Source organism: Mesoplodon bidens (assembly GCF_964165515.1).
Source record: "Mesoplodon bidens genome assembly, chromosome: 9".
Taxonomy (NCBI): Eukaryota; Metazoa; Chordata; class Mammalia; order Artiodactyla; family Ziphiidae; genus Mesoplodon; species Mesoplodon bidens.
In genome coordinates, this window is record NC_138166.1 from 101,534,470 (window position 1) to 101,556,443 (window position 21,974).

Consider the following 21,974-nt stretch of genomic DNA (forward strand, 5'->3'; position numbering starts at 1 on the left):
TCAGAGGGGGGTGGGTGGAGGAGAATGGAGGAAAAGAGGGCTGGATTCTAACCCAGCTCTTCCAAGGGTCTGTGGCCTGTTCGGTGACCTGAGTAGCCCCATAAAAGTGAAATACTGCCCAGAAACAGACGGCGCTGGCAGTGAGCTGAATATACCAAGACAGGAAAAGTAGAAGAAAATAGGCAAGAAACAGCATCCTTTAAGAGCACATTTATTTGTCTGGATGGTTTCAGAGGACACAAACTGACGCAGAAGTTAAGTGAATGAAGTGTGAGCAGGTGAAAAGCGCTTGGCAAGTAAGAAGTGCTTCCAAGTCCTTTCCTGAGTCATACTTAGGTCTAAAGGGAAACCCCTGAGTGCAGATCACCAACAGAATCGTTTTGCCGGGCTTTATTTCAGAAGGGCAGTTCAAAGAAAACAGGCAGGGAAAGATACTTGTGAAGCACTGAGAACCAGAACGCATTTATGATGTGTGGAGAGATATAATACTGAACACACACTGTATTGGGCTGCTGCTTCTGCTTCTGGAACCTCAGCACTAGTGATGTCCTTTTGGTGAAATAATGACCCCCAATGTAAATGGTCACATTTATCATTAGGCCACTATGCAGTGTTCAGAGCCTGGTTTACACAAGGATCTTGGACCCTCCACGGACAGGTCCTGGGGGAGAGTGGGAACAGGGCAGCAGAGGCTACACTTGAATAAAGTGTCACCCAACCATGAAACGGGGAATGTACTTGTTCTCAGCTGGGCCATCTGTAAAGTGGGGACAAGAGGACGAGACAGGGAATCCAGCCTGCACGTACGCCCAAAGTCACTGGACGTGATTCTGCAAATCCACGTGATTTGAATGTGGTCTGCTTAGATCACTACGTGAGCTGGTCCACAGCGGTCTGTGCATGGTCTGCAGGTAGAGTCTTCAAGGAAGGGGACCCCTAAATCTGTTCTCTGCCTGCCCACACTGCCCCCAGCCCAGCACTGGACTGTGTTTAACTGGCATTCAGCCAACGTGCAATGCCCACGCTGCAGGAAGCCCATGCACTGTCAGCTGTGCTCTGCGAGCTGCAGAGAGGCATCCAGGCCTCATTTATAAACCCCGGAGCCACAGGAGAGTTCCAGGGGCTCCATCATTGAGTACCTTGACTCCTGAAGGTCCCAGTATCATACTCTGGGCCCTTCTGCAAATTTCTCCTGTAGGTATTCAAATGCCACATCAACTTAGACACCTTTTACTAAGTTATAGGTTCATACTTTAGATTTAACATTTATTGAGGGTCAATATCATTAGAAAGAGCTATAGGAAGACCACTTCTGCACCTTTGTAAAACTCCTGAAGACACATACATATATAAAAATCTTTGTTTTTTCGTAGAAGGATTCACACAATCACTTCTTTTAAGAATTTAGCACAAGAGGGCTTCCCTGGTGGCACAGTGGTTGGGAATCTGCCTGCCAGTGCAGGGGAGATGGGTTCGAGCCCTGGTCTGGGAAGATCCTACACGCTGCGGAGCAGCTAAGAACCTGTGCTCAGGGCACCCAAGATGCACCAAACCACTGAAGGGCTAAGTCAAGAAACACTGCAGGGCCTCCCTGGTGGCGCAGTGGTTGAGAGTCCGCCTGCCGATGCAGGGGATACGGGTTCGTGCCCCGGTCTGGGAGGATCCCATATGCCGCGGAGCGGCTGGGCCCGTGAGCCATGGCCGCTGGGCCTGCGCATCCGGAGCCTGTGCTCCGCAACGGGAGAGGCCACAACAGTGAGAGGCCCGCATACCGCAAAAAAAAAAAAGGAAAAAAAAAAAAAAAAAAAAAAAAAAAAACAAGAAACACTGCAGTGAGGCCTAACAGGCTGGCCCATATTGGGTTACTCAGGCTGAGGGCCTATCTGGACATTCATCTTTATTTGGGAGCCAGAAATATTCCACCTTTGTTTAACAGTCAGCAGCCAAGGATCTCTCTTCTCAATGACAGCTGAAAAAGTGCAGATGATAGACAGATGGATAGATGGATAGACACATGGATACTTAGATGGGTGGATGGACAGACTGATAGAATAACTCACGGGGCCAGAAGAACGGATCAGTGTTACGCTGAGGAAGTTGGAAATCAATTGTTTTTTAAACCCCTGTAGGCACAGGAGTCACCTGGAGAACTTACCAGAAACAAAGAACCACAGGTCCCACTCCCCAGAGACTCTGACTCAGCAGTTCTGGGCTGAGACCTAGGATTTTACATTTTAAACAAACACCAGGTGGTTCTGCTTAAGCTGGTCCACGAACTGCACTTTGAAAAACACTGCCCTAAACCCTAACCCAACAAATCTTGCTCAAGGTGGTACAAACTGACCGAGGTCAAGGCCAAGGTCAAAACTGACACCCCCCCCCACTGTGCCACCCAGCATCCCCTTTCTCTTCAGTGAGGCTTCAGTCCAGGGTGTCTCGATGGTGTATTGGGCAGCGAGCACTGTTGTCACTGGGTCCTCCAGTCCCCGGGGCAGAAAGACAGCTCCCATCCTCACCCACATCTGGGCAATGCGCCCCTGCCCCATGCACTGCCCTAGCAGAGCGGATCTGAGTGGATGGAGGCTACTGGTCACCGGCCCAGCGCCAAGGTGAAAGGCGCTGGGCCTCCAGCAGCGTGAGGCCTCCCTCCGGAGACACCACAAGCAAAGGCATCCCTAGTGGCAGGCCCAAGCCAAGCTGTGGCTCCACAACCTTCTGGGACAGGCCAGCTGCCCCTAGCTCTATTTTTAGACTGTCTCCAGGGACTGTGAAGGATTTCTGGAGCACCTCTCCCAAGAGGCCTGGGGACTTGTGCATTCTGCCAGGAGTAAATATAGGGCCACTACCTCGGATCGAGTCTGACCCCCTCCAGCTGCCTCAGTGTCCCCATAGGCTCCTGTGTGGGTCCTTCTCTCCAAAGCCCTCCCTGCCCCCTTGGCCTCCGGCTCTGTCACTGGCTTGTGAACAGTTCCAGAGACCAACAATACAGTCAACGACCCAGCCAACAGCCATCAACTAAAATATGTCTAAGATACATAAATTTCAGCACTAATAGGGAAAATAATTTTTCTCGGACAAAAAGGAGGCAAGAACGTACTTACTCCCAGCAACGGCTTCTCTGGCAAGATCGCCACACACAGCTAGACTTCTAATGAGGTATCCTCTAAAAGCGTTCCCACCACCTTGATTATTCCCGCTTTACATTACGGATGAAGGCTGAGGGAAGAGAACCCAGGCGAGGTGCCAACTCACCAGGACTCTGAACACTGCGCCCATCTCGCTACTTTTAAAGGCCCAGTGCAACCCCAGAGGAACCTGCACTCAGGCTTTCCTCTTCCTCTTCCTCCCCTCCCCTCCCCTCTCCTCTCCTCTCTCTCCTTCTCTTTCCCCTGACAAGATCCGAGAGGGTTTCCCATAAAGGTGATCCAAACTGAGACTAAAATCAAGCAAGGTTACACCCTCCATTAGGCCCAAGGGCCATTCTCCCTACAATAGAATTCAATGAATAAATTACTTTAGTTAGTAACTCTGGGTCTCCAATACCCGCTGTCACCCAAGTCCCTAGCGTATCCCCTAAAATTGATTCCTCTTTTCTGGTGGCTCATGGCACAGCAGGCGCTATTGGTAGAAAGGCAGAGTGAAGATGGTTAAAGATAATCAGAGCCTAGGATGAAGGTTTGCAATGATTTCCCCCAACATCCTTGGTCATGGTTCTGTTCATGCACCAGATACGGGGGTGGAGACAGAGTCCAATCGTGTCCAAAAAGGACACAATCCAATTCCGTAAAAAGACAAAAGCTGCTTGGACACGGGAGGTCCCAGGAGGCCTCATCACTGTGAGTGTCACTGGACGCCACCAAATGACCCCACCCACAGGACTGCCAGGCCACAGCGTCTCCCAGGAGTCATTCTTTAGAATCCAGAATGTCCTGGTGCACGCTGCCACCAGGCTAGTTCTCACAAAGCGTTGTTTTCATCACCTTTAATTGCTTCTTAGTTTAAATCCGCCCCCCCCCCGCCCAAAACAGTGAGACGACGACTTAGATCCAGTCATTTATCCCAGGGAGCAGGGCCAGCGAGGCGGGGAAGCCAGAACAGCCAGGAAGGGTGCATTACTGATGGTCGGACCACCACTGTGGGCAGCAGGGGCTGGGCCCTGCTGCGACCCCGAGGCATCCTGCAGAACCCATGTCAGAACCATCACCCCCAGGGATGGGGAGGCTGGGGAGCAGTCCCACCTGCATCCCTCCCTGCCTGAGCGTTGCCCCTTAGGGCATAATCCCAATCCCAGCAGTTCCAGCCCAGCCTGTACTCAGGCTGAGCTAACTGCCCCTATTCAGGAGGGTTCCTTCAGGAGCAAGAAAGACACAGTGAGAAACTGTGGTGTGGAGCGGAGCTGTCCAGCAAGCCTGCGGAGAACGCTGGGTGGGCTACGGGCACACCGGGCAGGGCACCAACAGCGTCTACTGTAGCTTCTCAGTGGCTTCAGGGGACATCCTCATCCCCGGGCCTACCTTCCAGGGAGGGCTGCCAGAGAAGATACAGGACGCTAGTTAAACTGGGATTTCAGATAACGATGAGTATTTTTAGTATAAGTTTATCCCAAATGGTGCCTGGCACATTCATATACTAAAAAGTTGTTCACTGTTTAAAATTCTAATTTAACTGGGTATTTAGTTTCTTGGTTTTTTTTTTCGGTACGCGGGCCTCTCACTGTTGTGGCCTGTCCCGTTGTGGAGCACAGGCTCCGGACGCGCAGGTTCAGCGGCCATGGCTCACGGGCCCAGCCGCTCCGCAGCATGTGGGATCTTCCCGGACCGGGGCACGAACCCGTGGCCCCTGCATTGGCAGGCAGACTCTCAACCACGGCGCCACCAGGGAAGCCCGCATTTAGTATTTTTATTTGCTAAATCATGCAATCCAACCTCAAGGCTCTCCTTGATCTGGCCTTGATGTATTTCTGATTACTCTGATTCTCAAACCCTTTCTTCCATGAAAAGGGGCTCTTCCCTGGAGTTGGAAGCAGTCCTCCAACTCCCCGACTCCATGGGGGTGCTCAAGCTGGTTCCCTGGCAGGGGTAACCCCTGTCATGTCTCTGTCCTGCCTACCACCTCTGGGTCTAATGTCTCTCTGAACATGTCTATGTACTGCCACCGCTCCCTTCTCTCCCCTCTGAAAGCAGGTACTGCCTGTACTGGTGACCTTGTGCCTTTGGGTCATCTGCTAACATCTGTCTGAATGCTGTATTTTCCCAGCTAGAGTGTAACTCTCACCCAGCCCAGCACAAGGATCAACAGGTAATTCCTAGTTGGTTAGTGAGAACAGCCCCCCGGTCCCCCCCAGCAAATGCAAGCCCTGTGAGGTTGGAGACAGAGCCCCTCTCGTTCCCCCCTGGATCTCACCGTCAAGCAGCACAGCACACATGTCGTGGAATAACTGAGTGAACAGAACTTTCTGTAAGGGCTGCATCACGCCAAGAACGTTGTCTAAATCAGCCAAAGTCATCACCAGCAGCAGGAAGGCTGGTCGGAGTATTCCGACTATATCGTGGCTTTTCCGCATTCACAGCCTGGCCGCTCAGTCCCTTTCCGGGTTCTGGATTCTGTCCTACACCCCCTCTGGAGAGCACCCCACACATACTCCTATGTGAGACCGGCCTCACCAAACGTAAATACGATATGGCCTGGGCACTGGACAATGTCATTTTCTTTCCTCTCTCTTTTAAGTTAGGTGCTCTGAGGTGGATGTGATTAGCCATGCATTCACGTAACGCTTTGTGTTAGTAAGAGCTTTCCCACGAGTTACTGTATTTCAACATCCCTGAAACGTAGGCAAAGCAGAATTACTATCTGTTCGACAAATGCGAGAAGCTGAGTGGTTAAATGGCTCAGCCAAGTGATGACTGCCGAGGGAGGTTAGGAGTACCTGTGTCTAACTCTTTTTTTTTTTTTTTTTTGCTGTACGCAGGCCTCTCACTGTTGTGGCCTCTCCCATTGCGGAGCACAGGCTCCGGACGTGCAGGCCCAGCGGCCATGGCTCACGGGCCCAGCCGCTCCGTGGCATGTGGGATCTTCCCCGACCGGGGCACAAACCCGCGTCCCCTGCATCGGCAGGCGGACTCTCAACCACTGCGCCACCAGGGAAGCCCGGGTCTAACTTTTTATTTACAAACATGGCTTAAAATGTCTCACATCAGCAATGTAAACAGGAATATCTCAGTTGCATATAGAATGTTTACTCAAAGGAATGCTTCTTCCTGCATATGTGGGTCATCACCCTGGTGGTCACACAGCACGCAGGGGTCCAGTCGCCTGCTCCCTGAGCTCTCCCCTGCCAGGGAGGACTGGCCACCCTTCCCAACTTGGGGCTGCTGCCTAAAGTACCCATCAGATGTCTGGGGCTCCCGGGACTCCCTACCCTTCCTGGCCAATGTATGCACACAGGCCTGGGAAAGAGGAGCTGGGGTCAACAAACACAGGAGTGAAGTGCCTAAGGAGGTTCGCAGCAGAAAGTGCGTGACCAGCTGCCCTCCCCCAGGCCCCATGCTGCTGTCAGGAAGGATTAGCTTTAAGGAGGTGTCTTTAACAAGGTGTCATTGGAGACAGCCCTAGAGGGTGGGTCTCACCGCGCACCCCAAACCCGTGCCCAAGACCCTCATCCGTGATGAAAATTGCATTTTCCATGGAGCCCTCGCGTGTGTGTGTGTGTGTGTGTGTGTGTGTGTGTGTGTGTACATTTACTTGATTGGTGAAGGATGGCGGGTGTGACCCAGTTGGGGGTTTCCTTCTGGTGCAGGTAAGGGCTGCGCCGCACGTCCCCCCACGGGGAGGCTAGGGAAGGCTTCGGGGGCCACGGGCTACCTGGGCAGGCAAAGCGCAGGGTGGGCGCACGACCCCGCCCGCCGTTCCCTCCAGCTGGACAGTCAAGCAGCTGACCGATCGATGTCGCCAAAGTCCGGGCCCGGCTGCCGGCATGGTCAGGGCTGAAGTTCGCGAGGGCCCTGCACGCACGCGTTAGGCAGTCCCGAGCCCCCAAGGGCCTGAAAGGTGCTCCCAGGGTCAGGCAAAGGGGCCGGCTGCAGAGGAGTCTCCAGCCCCCCGCCCAGAGTCACCCGAGGGAAACTGGGGAGCAGGGGGGGTCCATTTGAGGGCGCAGCTACACAGCCAACGCCCCCCTCCCCCGCTGTCCCCACCCACCGCCCCTCCCCTCAGTCTCGGGCAGCGGCGCGCGGCTCCACCTCTCCAGAGCGCAGTCCACACTGTGCTTTTTCAACAAAACAACACTACGCACCGCCCCTCCGCCCCCGCCCCAGCGCCCGCACGCGGCGGGATCCCGTGCTACGCACAGCCCGCCCCGCAGCTCCCGCCCCCGCCGCAGATGGTCGCCGAGCCCCGGCCGCACGTGGGTGGGAAGAGGGATGGAGCCCGGGCACAGCGGCCCAGCTCGGCCCTGCGCCTCCACCCTTCCCCAAGCCGCCCGAAGTGACAGGAGGGGCACGCACGGCGCGCGCGGGGCGTCCCGCGTTAACCGCTTCCGCGCCGGGTCGGAGCGACGCGAGGGTGGGGGCCGGGGACGGCGGGGTGGGACTCACCGGAATGTGCACTCGCAGCGAACGGCGCTTCTGGCTGCTGTTCTTCTTGCCGCTGCTCCCGCCGGGGCTGGAAACATCCTTCTTCTTCTTGGTGTCCATGGCCGCGCTTCCCATAACTTTAACCAGAAGTTAATTCCGGGTGACTCGTTCCTGGAATTCGGTCGTCTCCTTCCCAGCCCGGCCCCAGCCGTCGGCCGCGAGCCGCACGCGCTGTTTACTGTCCTTGCACCCTGAAGACACCGCGTGGGGACTTCCGCGGGGAGGGAAGGTGGAGCTGGGGTGGCGGTCGGCGGGAGCGCCGAGTTCACGTGTCCTCTTCCTCCTACCGGCTCTTCGGATGCGAAATCAAAGCCAAAGGCTGTCCTGGTTCTGGTCTCTCGCCGGGCTACGCGTGGCAGAGGTCTTCCGCTGGGTGACAAAGTTTTCTTCCTTTTGCAAAGCGAAGCAACATTTTCCACCCTCTCGGCTCCTCCCAGATTCCCAGAGGTAATCAGAAAGGCAGGTGCAATTAAACACGGCAGTTTGGGAAGCAGCCCTCCTATGCCTATGCCTAAGTGGAAAATGTGGCGAGAGCCGGACGGTTTGTATGTTTATATGACCCTCCACCGGAGAATAAACCAGCCCGCAGCCTGGAACTAGGTCCGTCCTCCTTTCTGGGCGAGAGGGAGGGAGGGAGGAGGGGAAGAGGAGGTGCAAGCGCTAACACACTTCGCAACTGGGCTGAAGCTCGACTGCGAGCACGAGTTCTGGCGGCCGCCCTGCCGGCCGGAGGGCGTGCGGGAGCCCCGCGGGGAGCGGAGGGCAGGCGCCCGGTTCGTTCCGCCGCCTCGCCGCGGCCCGGGGGCCCGAGGGGTCAACGAAGGGCCGGGCCTGGCACCGACGCAGGCTCGCGGCGCGGTGGACGGCGGCGTGCCTCGAACAGGAAGTGCGCGGCGTGCGGCGCGCCCTCCCGCTCCGCCCGCCGACCCCCGCCGCCCCCTGCGGCCGCGGCGGCGCGGGACTCGCTCCGAGATGATTTCTGACTCATGTCGTCCCCTAGTGTCTGTTTATGCCTCACCCCCTGAAACACGCACACGCGCCCTGTGCCCCGCAGACCCGGCCGCGGCGGAAGCGCGGGTTTCGGTGGGATGCGCGCTGACCCGCACGCGCTTCTCGGAAAACCGCGGCCCGGGGCCCTCCCCGCCGGCGTGCGGACCTGAATGCGCACTGAGAGCGGGCGGAGTGCGGGTTTTCACCCCCACCCCGCCGTACCCCACCCCACCCAGCTTTGCTCAGGTTCACCAGGGGATCGGCGGTAAGTGTCTGGCGCGGAGTCAGCAGCCCGGCGCCGCCGTGAACGCGGGGTTCCTAAGACTGCGGAAGAAAAGGTGAAGGAGAGGGCGGTAAACCCCGCGCGAGTCCCCCACGTGCTGCCACGGTATCAGCCCCCGCGTTGCCCGTATGGCACCGCCCGTAGCCAAGGGCCGGTGGGGCGTTCTCCCGGGTGGCGGTGCGCCCCCCACCCGCCGAGGTGGGCCCCAGGATGGCGAGATTCTCACCCCCCCCAGCCCCCTGCCCGCCTGGCTGGGAGTAAGGTGAGTGCTCGGTCGGGAGTCGCCTCCACTCCTGCTCTAGGTTCTGAGGATAGAGTGGCCCCAAAAGTCACTCGAGCGCCCTGAATGCTGACGTCAGCGCTGCTGCTCCCCGTAATCAGTGGGGCAGGGAGGCCACCCGAGAAAGAACGGGACACAGGTCGCTTTGGGAACGCTCTGGGGTCTGTGAGGAGGTGGCCTTCACTCCTGTCCAGGTGCAGAGATTCGCACAGTTCTCTCCTGGGGAGGAGGGTGAGCCCGCTTTCAGGGCCGCCCCTTAGGCGGTGCCCCCCACCCAGCCAGGAGGAACCCTGGTTCAGCCATCTTCCCTGTGTCCTTCTCCCATCCGAGTCCTGCGGTCTGGGTGGTGCCGTGGTTTAGAGGGGTGGGTTTCTGGTGGGTTTGTCTTCCTCTTCCTCCCGGCTCTCCAGTCCAGAATGGAGCCAGACTGAAGACCCTCCTGGTCCTGGGGTAGTGCTTTCTGGACACAAGGTCGCAGTGCTCTGGAGGGGACCGCACCTGGGTTCAAAAACCCAGTGGCCATCCCTGCCCCACAGGTGTGGAATTTCTCGCTTTGACCTTTTTCTGACTGGCTGCCCGCAGGAGGATTTCAGGAGACTCAGGGTGCTAGAAACACTGGTTAGAAGTAGAAAAGGGTGGACCTTCAGCCTGTGTGATGTGGTATAAAGCCCACCCTTACCCATTCAAAATGACTCCCCAGCTGTCATTTAAATTTAAATTTCATCTCTTCAGTTTAATGTTTTAGTCCCTATCACAATGATTATTTGCCAAGGCATCCAGATCACTCCATTTGCTGAGAACGGGTTTGAAAAGGAGAGATGGAGAACCAGGAGGGGAAGTCCGGGAGCCACGGGGAGGCCCCTCCTGGGACGGATTCAGAATGAGGAAGCCCGCTGTTGTTTCTCACACTGAACGCTTTGCCTGAGGCCTGTCATGGTTGAAGGGCCTCGTCTAGCGATTGTTAGAATACGTAGTTTTGTCAGTTGATTTGAGTAAATATGCCCGATCATTCATTAATAAAATTCATTTGTTTTCTGAGTTTGTTTTGTTGGAGTGCAGACTTTACTGCCTGGGAATCTTAAATCAAAACATTTTACCATATTGCCTGCATTTCAAGAGCCCTCTCCTGTTTTTGGGTTCCACATGTTAATTTTTTTTTTTTTTTAATTTGGGTGTTTCTTATAGATGGGGGTCAGAAGAAGTTTACCATTTTTTTTCCTCCTGAAAAAGTATTAATAAATTCATCATATATCTTCCAAGCAGTGGAGTCTTAGAATGGAGGGGGCACATTGCGTTGGGATGCCCTCCGAAACCCCTTCTCTCCTTCACCTGGCTGCACAGTTTTGTTTTTTTAAAAATATTTATTTATCTATTTATTTGGCTGCGCTGGGTCTTAGTTGCAGCACATGGGATCTTTTAGTTGCAGCATGCAAGCTCTTAGTTGCGGCCTGCAGGATCTTGTTCCCTGACCTGGGATCGAACCCGGGCCCCCTGCATTGGAAGCACGGAGTCTTAACCGCTGGACCACCAGGGAAGTCCCTGCACAGTTAGCGAGTAGCTAAATGTGGCATGCCCAAGCCACAGCATCTCTATAATGACCCCTGACATCTACTGTTTCTGAATGCCCTGACCTATGACTCCCTTTGCAAAACTAATGCAATCAAATATATGCTGAACAAAATAGAAAAATTTTGAATAAAGACAGCATTACTGAATTTTCCTTTTGCCTTAGGCTCCAATATTGCTCAGCTTAGCACAGTTACCAATCCCGTCTTTATGTAAAATTATGATTTTTTTTTGGTATAAAATGAAGTTTATAGATATAATTTTTTTCCCCAAAATCAAGCAGAGGCTCTTAGTGGTCACCAAATATCTATATGATTGTTTACATTTTCCAGTGCCCTGGCAGTTAGGATAGGAATATGTAATTAATTCTGGCCAATGAAATGCGAGTAGAATTAGTAGTAGTATTTCTGGGTCAAGCAATGAAGAGTTAGTATGTCTGCCCCATTTCCCTTTTCCCCTCCCGCCATGATCTTGAAGGCCACATGATCTTGGAGGCCACATGTTTCAGGTGGCACCCAGTAAGATGGAGGAGGGCAACTTAACTTGAATTGGACTTGATTGAATTGGGTTAAAGCCACTGAGATTTTGATAATTATTTGTTATCACAGCATAGCCTTGCCTATACAAAATATTGCATTGAAATATTATTTATCTTCATGACTGATTTGGGGGCAACTCCTTAACTTTCACACCCAGGGCAAGGGCCTCATTTTGCCTCACCCTAGTGTGGCCCTGTCCTTCTGATCGATGGAAGGATGAGAAGTAGGGTTTAGCCAGGACCATGGGCTGTCAGGGAACCAGCTTCCACGTTCCAAGAGAATGAGTTCAGTCCTCTTCCAGCACTGCCACTGATCTGTGGTGTGGCTGTGAGCAAGGCACTTCATTTTGCCATCTGTAAGAGGAGTGGGGTGGCATTTAGAAGATTTCCAAGGCCTCTTTAATGGGGACATGTATTTTGTCCCGATTGTATTTTGTACGTCTTTGTGTAATTTTATTGCTCTAGGAATCCCTTTTTAAATTGAACCTTTCAAAAGTATCATTTCGCGATGAATTGAGCATTTAAAACAAGCAAACAAAAGACCCCTGTCCTTCCCCACAGATGGTTTAAGACAGAGGTTCTCAGGGGAAGGGGGTGTTTTGAAGATGTGTCCATTTGGGGCATCATTTGTCTAGGCTCCTCATAGAGTTACCGATACAGGGCACCTACTCGGTGCCATTGCTGGGGTGTTTCAATACATCTATGGGAGAGGATGTTATTAGCCCTGTTTTATACCACGCAGGTGTTGGTGTAATTGCTATACCACCACTAACACCCCAGACTAACATCCCCTGGACATTTGATGTACCCCCAGGGCTCCAGGTCATCACACTGGCGCACTGTGATGGTGCCACCTCTTCCCCAGCCAGGGCAGCACTTCATTCAGAGAAGACCGTTTAAAATGCTGCACTGAGGACCTGCAATCTAGTTGAGAAGTGAAATACACAGAGTACAACAGTCAACGTAAATGAAGCCCTGGATTAAGAATTTACAGGATGAATTTCACTTAGCCTAGTTTTCTAGATTAACTGGTCCCTACCCACCCACCCCCTTTTTTTTTTTCCATTTTGTCTATTAATATCCCATAAAAATGAAAATGACTGGAAACCATGAGTCATCTTAGTAGAGCATTGACAACTTAGAAAGTCTTAGAATTTGTGCTGCACTCATAGATTTAAAGCCTGCCTTGTAAACTTGGAATGTTACAGTTAGAAGGAATCTTGGCGAACAAGGGTCTGTAGAGAGACATCTGTGTCTGGTAAATTCCTATATTCAGTGGTGATATGTCCCACTGTCAGGAAGAAGAAAGGAATTAACTTTTTGATGACCTGTTACATACCAGACATTATATTAGGTAGTTCATATTAATTATCTTACCTAATTTCTATTAAAACCCCCTAAGAAAACTTTCCTAGGCATTTTACAGGTGAGGGAAACTGAGACTAGCTGTCAGAGTGCTTTGTAAGCCATTTAACTTCTGTCCATTGATCTTAATGTGTTGTGTCCTCTGGAACGACATTTAAAAAATGGGGCCCCTCCTTTTTAAAAGCTTTGCACAAGGCTGACAGCATTATCGAGGAACCTCTGTCAGGGTGACCTTGGACAAATGATTGAACATCTTAACTGCCTTGGTCTCTGTGCCTGTGACGTAGAGTTGAGGGGAAAACAGTGGTCTACGTAGTCAGGATACCAGCGACTCAATTCTGTGCAAAAAAGCAACTCTTGGGAAAAGGAAACTATCAGGCTTGGACTCAGGACTCTGTAAGCACTCTGATAGCTGATGGGCTATCAAGCGAGGAGGGTCTTATCTAATCATGAAAGCCAGACTGAGGGTCACATTCCAGTTTTTATCTCCCTTTAAACTTGGCCACTGATTGTGTAACCTTGTGACAGCTTGTGCTCCCTGGTGCAAATGGAACCATGACTACCCATCCATGGGGAGAAGTGGAGGCAGGTGCTCCAGACCAGCACCTCTCCTGACAGCCCTTTCCTGGGTCCCTTTTGATCTTCTGGGGGGGACCCACGCAAGCCACTTCTTTATCTGTGTTCCAGATTGTTCTTCACCCGTAACACCAGTGGACCATGAGGCAGTCCCGATCACGGAATCTAAGAAGTACTTTGGATTAAGGTAAAGGTAAACTCCGTGGCAATACTCTCCCAAGGGCAGACGTGTCATTCCCATCTTTTCTCTGGAGAGTAGCCTGCTGTCTTGACCAGCTCTGTGCCTGCACACACACCCAGCAGTTCAGCAAGCAGGGTATGTGTGGCCACCCAGCACTGGGCAGGGGGAGGGGTCGGTTTGCTAGATAAAAGGATAGGTAATCCCAGCCATTATGCCCCCTTCCTTGACAAAGGGTAATCAACACATAAACAGCATTAGCTGGGAATAAAGTCCTTGGTTCCACCAATGGCTGCTTGTTACAGAGTTTCCCATGTGACTTTTGTCCCGGTGATCTGGCATAACCTATCTGGGTAATGGGTTTGGGCTCCCTGGGCTGCAGGATTTGACTAGAGGTCTGTGTCTGTTGGTTCTCAACTTAGTTCTGAGCTTTGAACATGCCAGAAGCATACAGATGAACTCTGGGAAATTCGGAATACCACTGTTATCGGACTATGGCTCATGACTGACTTCCTGACCTCTCACCCGTTTATTTCAGACGTGATTAAATATTGCACATTAATTGTAGAAATTTCCCAACAAATAAAATTACTTTGGTTGTTAGACTGGACCCAAAGTTCATATATTGCAGTTCAAATTGAACGTGAACGTGTACGGGAGGGCGCTTACCAGCACCGTCGTTACCATCCCTTTGTGTGACTTGCAGCTGATGTCCAGACCTGGCCTTGAGAATGCCAGTTACAGAGACTTCCCTGAGGGTCCAGTGGTTAAGACTCCACGCTTCCACTGCAGGGGGCATGGGTTCGATCCCTGGTTGGGGAACTAAGATCCCACATGCTGTGTGGTGTGGCCAAAGGGGGGAAAAAAAGTGCTGAAAGGTATACTTAAAAAAAAAAGAACGCCAGTTACAGCTTTTCAACAAGAGTCCAGAAAAAATATATTTACAATTCCTAGGGATTGGCCACGTTTGGGGAGCAGGGCACCAGGTCACGTCCTGGATTTGTAGGTGTGCACAGACTTGGACCTGCCGACCTCTGAGCCCCATTGAAGATGCACAGTTGTCATCCCGGCTCTCAGAGGGTCCCTCCCACGAGGGCCCAGCCACACCCAGAGTTAAACCCATGCTCGACCTTGCTAGCCTCTATTCCCGTCCTTGTACCTTAGCACTTTATACCGTAATCAGTAAGTGCCCGTTTGGTGCACAGACAGAGCCCACAGGAGGCTCCACTCAAGGGCTCTGGACGGACAGGCAGTAGGCTCTCAAGGACATAGTGGTTTTTGACAACCCTCCTTATGCCATGTGGGTCAGAACAGCACTTTGTAAAATGTTCCTAAATATAACTCCTAAGAGTTGCATGAGCTCTTGGGAGAGGATGGGGAGAGAGAGATTTTCTGACTAAAACGCTGTGCGTCAGCTCATTTGAGTTCATTGCAACACACTCCCCAGAGCATCACAGTGCCGGAGGCCTGGCTTGTTTTTCCTCTCCTCGCTCACTGTGGCTTTTTACCCTCTAGGTCAAAAAATAAAGTGTAATTACAGTGTTCATTGTTCTTTGACCAGCCTCAGAGAACATTTTCCTGCCATTGTAGCGTATTCACCCATGGTCCAGGACTTCCCAGCATCTGGTGGAGGTGGGTGCACCAGCTTCTCCCAAAGCCCCGGCATGCAGTGCAGGGTTGGGGCAGTGCGGGCTCACAGCCAAGACTCCAGGGCACACACGCTGAGGCCGACGCATTGTCCGTGACTCTCGTGGTTAGAAACAGGCCAGGAGAACAGCTCTTCGTACCCGAGCTTCAAGGAGCCCCTGCATCTCCATAGGACAGGGTCGCTGGTTCCAAATCTTCTGTTTATCGTTGCAAGTCTAAGAACGGATACATCTAGAGCATTGTGTTGTTTAATCACTCCTTCACCAGGGACTGATTTTTCAGCCTGTCTGGAGACTTGCTCTTTCTAGTGGGGGTGTTTTCTGGGGGCTCATTGCCTCTGCTCTTAGATGTTCGCTGTCCTGCCTGCCTGCTCTGTGTTGCCAGGAGCTGCAGTCCCAGGATCTTTGGCCAACTGGTGTCTGGCCAGGTTTGGCCAGTGGGCGACAGGCGGGGAGACGGGGGTCTGGAGGAGCGGAAGAGGAAGGACCCCAGGGATTTCGTCTTCCCTTGTTTTTCCTGGGGCAGCATCTTGCACAGGGTTTCTTTCCCCTGTGGCTCCCACTCCACCAGGCAGACCCTCCCTCCCCGGACCCAGCTTCTGCCAGGCAGCCCCGACTACGGCTCTGACCCTGAACAGTTGAGCAGAAATCCAGCGGCTCTGAGGGGCTGAATGAAGTGCAGAGCTGGGGAGGAGGCTGCTAGGAGGGGTCCGGAGGGCAGTGTGGCCAGAGGTGGCAAAAGGACCGGTGGACTCGTGTTTGGGGGACTTTTATCTGAGTGAGATGGGATAATGTCAACTAGAAGAAGGACAAGATTGAGTTTGAGTTTTTAAGGGTCAGCCTGGCCGTCATGTGTACAGGTGGTAAAGAGTGAAAGGAGGGACCCGGGTGGCACAGTGCGGAGCTATCACTGACATTCAAGCCAGAGACGACCGTGGCTCCGACCACGGGGGGAGCGGCAGGGTGGTGAGTAGTTGCTTCCAAATATATTTTGAAGACAGAATCCCCAGAATTTGCGGATAGATTGGATGTGGGGTCTGAGAGAAAAGAGTGCCCTGTGTGGCTCTCCAGTTTGGGGCCTGAGCAAGTGGAACGATCCCATTTCCCGGGAGGGGCTGGGAAGTGGAGAGTCTGCTTTTGGCTGTAGTGAATCTGAGATGCCTGTGGGGTACCCAGACACCTGAGGGAAAATCCCAGAGCGACAGGGGAGACATCTGGCTGGAGATACGCATTTGGAAGTCGTCGACCAAAGGCTGGCGTTTCAAGCCATGAAACGGGAAGAGAGTCAGGTACGAATGTAGACAGCAAAGAGAAGGTGTCAGGACTGCACCAGCGGCCCCCCCCCGGGTAGAGTTTGGGGAGGTAAGGAGGAGTGAGCAAAGGGTCCACGAAGGAGCAGCCGTGAATTCGGAAGACAGCCAGGAGAGGTGGATCCAGAGACCACCAGATGGAGCGTCTGGGGAGGGAAGGAGCAGTAGGTGCTCTGTGAGTGACCAGAGGATTCAGGATGACCACGGGTGCACACTGCTATATTTAAAATGGATAACCAGCAAGGACCTACTGTCTAGCGCCGGGGACTCTGCCCAATATTCTGTAATAACCTAAATGGGAGAAGAATTTGAAAAAGAATAGATACATGTATATGTACAGCTGAATCACTTTGCTGCACACCTGAAACTAACATGACATTGTAAATCAACTATGCTTCAATTTTTTAAAAAAGTTAAAAAAAAAAAAGATGACCGTGGGGTTTGGTGACATGGAGCCCCTTGGCAGCCTTGACATGGGCGAGGAGTGGCCGGAGCAGCAGACCTGTGGAGCAGGTTCACAAGGGACAGGGCAGTGGATGTGGCACAAAGCAGACAGCTGTTCCCGGGAGCTTCGCTTACAGGGGAGCGGAGAAACGGGGCAGTGCGAGAGAGGAATGCGGGTCGGGAGAGGGCTGTCTCATTTTTAAGGAGGGGGATGTTACAGCATGTTCATCTGCCAGTGTTATGACCCTGTCACCGTCAGGGGAAGGAATCGAGGATGCAGAAAAGAGAAGGAGAAACTTGAGTGAAATCCTGGGGCGGGCAGGAGGGGTGAGGCGCGCCCGTAGAGGACAGCCCCTCGTGGGACAGGAGGGGCCTGCGGGCTGGGAGTGGCGTCGTCCTGGCCGCTTCAGGGTTCCTCAGGAATAGGAAACGATGCTACCAGCGGATGGAGGGAGAGGTGTGGGAGGTTTGAGGAGAGAGGAAAGGTGTGCAGCCCCCCGTGGGAGAGTGGGAGGGTGGCTCGTGCAGACGTTTCCCCCCACAAGTGGGACAGCACCGTGTGTGGCTTCTCATTCGGGGCCGCGTCTGGAGGACTGTGCGTATCTGCTGACAGGGAGCCGCGTTGTCCTTGGGAAGAGCCGCATACTGTCCCGTTGTATAAACGTTACACGATTTGTCGTGATTATGATTTATTATTTATTACATTAGGTGCATTTGAGCTGTCCCCTCCTGATGAAAATTTAGGCTGCTTCCAGGGCTGGAATGCTCGCACGTACGTCACTTCACACGTTTGGCAGGGGTCTGAGGGCACGTGCTCAGAGGGGAGCTGCTGGGGCAGACCGTGTGTACCTGGTTCATTTCCACAGGCAGGAAGTCGGTCCTTCTCAGAGGTTGGTGGATCTTCGCTCCCACCACCAGTATACGCCCACGCCTGTCCGCCCAGGCCCTCTCCAATACGGTGTAGTTTCTAACTCCGCGACACTTTCCAATCTGTTAGGTGAAACTGGTGTCTCATTGGAGTTTTACTGTGCCTTTTTCGTGTTATGAATGAGGATGAACGCGTCTTTGCACATTCGTATTTCCTTCACAGTTCCCTTTCTGTGATTATCTGTCTGCGCTCTTTGCCCATTCTCCTGCCTTGTCTGTTTGTAGGAGCCCTTCATATATATTGAAAAAATTTGCCCCTTGTCAGTACTGTGGGTTGCAAACATTTCTTCCCAGTCTATTTATCGACCTTTTGGCTTTGTTTATCTTGCCCTTTTTTCATGCAAGATTGTCTCCTTTTTGTATAGTTTGTTCTATTGATTTGTTTTTTTATGGCTACTAGGGTTTTCGGTCATATTTAGGGAAGGGAGGTGGGAGGAGAACGGCCTCTGGAGTCAGACCTGCCTCGGCCACTCCCTGGTGGAGTATCTGCAGACAACTTTGTAACCACCTCGAAATGCAGGCATTAGAATGCCTGGGAGAGTGTAAGCGCCCATGCATGGGAGATGCAAGAGGGGCAGGGAAAGAGCATCCTATTTCTTTTGTGATAGAGCAAACTGGATAGTTTAAAGTACATGTCTGTATTTCCTCATAATCAAAATACTGTTGTTTGTTTTTTATAGACAAGAAAAAATATTTTACATAAATTGACTCCACTTGAAAAAGGGATGCTTTAGATTGAACCATTATAGCTTCAGACTCAGTCTTTTCCCAAATAAAAACGTTAAAGCCTCAAAAAAAAAAAAGTTAGTTCCATTCTTTTCTCCATGTCAGTCCCTAAAGCAGGGACATGGCAGTGGCACAATCAGTGCTGTTTGCTTTCCTGAATTCCTCTGGAAAATTGAAGTCCATAATTCCCTGGGCAGATGCCCTGTAAGTCCATCTGGCCTGCCCTCAGAGGTGACGTCCACCCCAGAGGAGTGGGGTGCTCATTTCCCAGAAGCACTGTTCCGAAGTTGCCAAAGGTCCAGGGGCAGCTGAGGGGGTAGAGGCTGCCCCTCTGACGCAGTGTTCTGGTCCCTGCCCACCTGCTCAGCCCATCATAAGCACCCTCTTGGGGGAGTAGTCCTGGGCAGCCAATCAGAGCCCTTCCCTGGGATTCTAACTGGAGCCGACCCCGATTGAAGGACAGTAGCCCGAGAGATTGAACACAGCACTGAGAGAGAAGTAGGATGGGGAGAACATGGAAGCCTTGGTCCCCACTGTCCCTAAGACCAGTTCCTCCTCCCTCTCCCTGTGTCTTTTCTTAAGATACAGCTGGATTTCTGTCTCTTGCGAGGCAAGAGTCCTCACTGACAGGCTTCTCACTTTTAATTAACTTAATCTTGTTGTATTGTTTTGGTCCCCCTGTAGGTTATTCTTTGTAGAACAAGGTGAGGAGAGGAAAAGCGAGGCAGGGAGGGAGGAGGGGAGCAAAGGAAGGCTGTGAAGGCAGCGTCTGTAACTCATACCGGTACCTGTTACTTAACTGGGAGCAGAGGAAGGCTGTGAAGGCAGCGTCTGTAACTCATACCGGTACCTGTTACTTAACTGGGAGCAGAGGAAGGCTGTGAAGGCAGCGTCTGTAACTCATACCGGTACCTGTTACTTAACTGGGAGCAGAGGAAGGCTGTGAAGGCAGCGTCTGTAACTCATACCGGTACCTGTTACTTAACTGGGAGCAGAGGAAGGCTGTGAAGGCAGCGTCTGTAACTCATACCGGTACCTGTTACTTAACTGGGAGCAGAGGAAGGCTGTGAAGGCAGCGTCTGTAACTCATACCGGTACCTGTTACTTAACTGGGAGCAGAGGAAGGCTGTGAAGGCAGCGTCTGTAACTCATACCGGTACCTGCCACTTAACTGGGAGCAGAGGAAGGCTGTGAAGGCAGCGTCTGTAACTCATACCGGTACCTGCCACTTAACTGGGAGCAGAGGAAGGCTGTGAAGGCAGCGTCTGTAACTCATACCGGTACCTGCCACTTAACTGGGAGCAGAGGAAGGCTGTGAAGGCAGCGTCTGTAACTCATACCGGTACCTGCCACTTAACTGGGAGCAGAGGAAGGCTGTGAAGGCAGCGTCTGTAACTCATACCGGTACCTGCCACTTAACTGGGAGCAGAGGAAGGCTGTGAAGGCAGCGTCTGTAACTCATACCGGTACCTGCCACTTAACTGGGAGCAGAGGAAGGCTGTGAAGGCAGCGTCTGTAACTCATACCGGTACCTGCCACTTAACTGGGAGCAGAGGAAGGCTGTGAAGGCAGCGTCTGTAACTCATACCGGTACCTGCCACTTAACTGGGAGCAGAGGAAGGCTGTGAAGGCAGCGTCTGTAACTCATACCGGTACCTGCCACTTAACTGGGAGCAGAGGAAGGCTGTGAAGGCAGCGTCTGTAACTCATACCGGTACCTGCCACTTAACTGGGAGCAGAGGAAGGCTGTGAAGGCAGCGTCTGTAACTCATACCGGTACCTGCCACTTAACTGGGAGCAGAGGAAGGCTGTGAAGGCAGCGTCTGTAACTCATACCGGTACCTGCCACTTAACTGGGAGCAGAGGAAGGCTGTGAAGGCAGCGTCTGTAACTCATACCGGTACCTGCCACTTAACTGGGAGCAGAGGAAGGCTGTGAAGGCAGCGTCTGTAACTCATACCGGTACCTGCCACTTAACTGGGAGCAGAGGAAGGCTGTGAAGGCAGCGTCTGTAACTCATACCGGTACCTGCCACTTAACTGGGAGCAGAGGAAGGCTGTGAAGGCAGCGTCTGTAACTCATACCGGTACCTGCCACTTAACTGGGAGCAGAGGAAGGCTGTGAAGGCAGCGTCTGTAACTCATACCGGTACCTGCCACTTAACTGGGAGCAGAGGAAGGCTGTGAAGGCAGCGTCTGTAACTCATACCGGTACCTGCCACTTAACTGGGAGCAGAGGAAGGCTGTGAAGGCAGCGTCTGTAACTCATACCGGTACCTGCCACTTAACTGGGAGCAGAGGAAGGCTGTGAAGGCAGCGTCTGTAACTCATACCGGTACCTGCCACTTAACTGGGAGCAGAGGAAGGCTGTGAAGGCAGCGTCTGTAACTCATACCGGTACCTGCCACTTAACTGGGAGCAGAGGAAGGCTGTGAAGGCAGCGTCTGTAACTCATACCGGTACCTGCCACTTAACTGGGAGCAGAGGAAGGCTGTGAAGGCAGCGTCTGTAACTCATACCGGTACCTGTCACTTAACTGGGAGCAGAGGAAGGCTGTGAAGGCAGCGTCTGTAACTCATACCGGTACCTGTCACTTAACTGGGAGCAGAGGAAGGCTGTGAAGGCAGCGTCTGTAACTCATACCGGTACCTGTCACTTAACTGGGAGCAGAGGAAGGCTGTGAAGGCAGCGTCTGTAACTCATACCGGTACCTGTCACTTAACTGGGAGCAGAGGAAGGCTGTGAAGGCAGCGTCTGTAACTCATACCGGTACCTGTCACTTAACTGGGAGCAGAGGAAGGCTGTGAAGGCAGCGTCTGTAACTCATACCGGTACCTGTCACTTAACTGGGAGCAGAGGAAGGCTGTGAAGGCAGCGTCTGTAACTCATACCGGTACCTGTCACTTAACTGGGAGCAGAGGAAGGCTGTGAAGGCAGCGTCTGTAACTCATACCGGTACCTGTCACTTAACTGGGAGCAGAGGAAGGCTGTGAAGGCAGCGTCTGTAACTCATACCGGTACCTGTCACTTAACTGGGAGCAGAGGAAGGCTGTGAAGGCAGCGTCTGTAACTCATACCGGTACCTGTCACTTAACTGGGAGCAGAGGAAGGCTGTGAAGGCAGCGTCTGTAACTCATACCGGTACCTGTCACTTAACTGGGAGCAGAGGAAGGCTGTGAAGGCAGCGTCTGTAACTCATACCGGTACCTGTCACTTAACTGTCACTGCACAACCTCTCTGCCCCTCGGCCTCCCCTGACGTGTTCCTCGGTGTGGTCAGGTAGCCCTGGCCCTCGTGACCGGGGGTCTCTCAGAGGGTCTGCAGCCCCAGGGTATATATCCCCAAGCCCATGCTGAGTATCTGCAGGAAGGCAAGTCTCGGCGGTTGTAACACTCCAAACAGTGCCTGTGGGTTGCCAGGGCCATTTCCAGAGGCTCAACTCAAGCAGAGGCATTGGGTATTCTTGTTACGATGGGGGTTCAGATGAGGATCTCTGATGGGTGTTTATGGAATTG

General features: G+C 52.8%; 2 protein-coding genes across 8 annotated transcripts in view; one reads left to right on the forward strand and one right to left on the reverse strand.

The window, feature by feature from the left end:
- The window catches only part of PRKAG2 (protein kinase AMP-activated non-catalytic subunit gamma 2), a 277,950-nt gene extending 269,487 nt beyond the window's left edge, over nt 1-8,463 (reverse strand). For both annotated transcript variants that reach the window (XM_081243576.1, XM_081243575.1), the window contains exon 1: nt 7,593-8,463. In XM_081243576.1, coding sequence (XP_081099702.1) covers nt 7,593-7,706 — 114 coding nt within the window. In that variant the 5' untranslated portion in view covers nt 7,707-8,463. The remainder of the gene's footprint in view (nt 1-7,592) is intronic.
- A 112-nt stretch (nt 8,464-8,575) lies between these two features.
- GALNTL5 (polypeptide N-acetylgalactosaminyltransferase like 5) overlaps nt 8,576-21,974 on the forward strand; it is a 137,162-nt gene continuing 123,763 nt past the window's right edge. For 3 of the 6 annotated variants that reach the window (XM_081244077.1, XM_081244073.1, XM_081244078.1), the window contains exons 1-2: nt 8,576-8,886; nt 13,341-13,416. Coding sequence is in view for 1 of the 6 variants with exons in the window: in XM_081244078.1 (XP_081100204.1) it covers nt 8,604-8,886; nt 13,341-13,416 (359 nt within the window). In the remaining 5 variants the exon portion in view is untranslated. Of the gene's footprint in view, nt 8,887-8,914; nt 8,960-8,995; nt 9,167-12,393; nt 13,417-21,974 lie in introns of those variants that run through there. The other 3 variants (XM_081244076.1, XM_081244075.1, XM_081244074.1) reach the window with 3 other exon arrangements.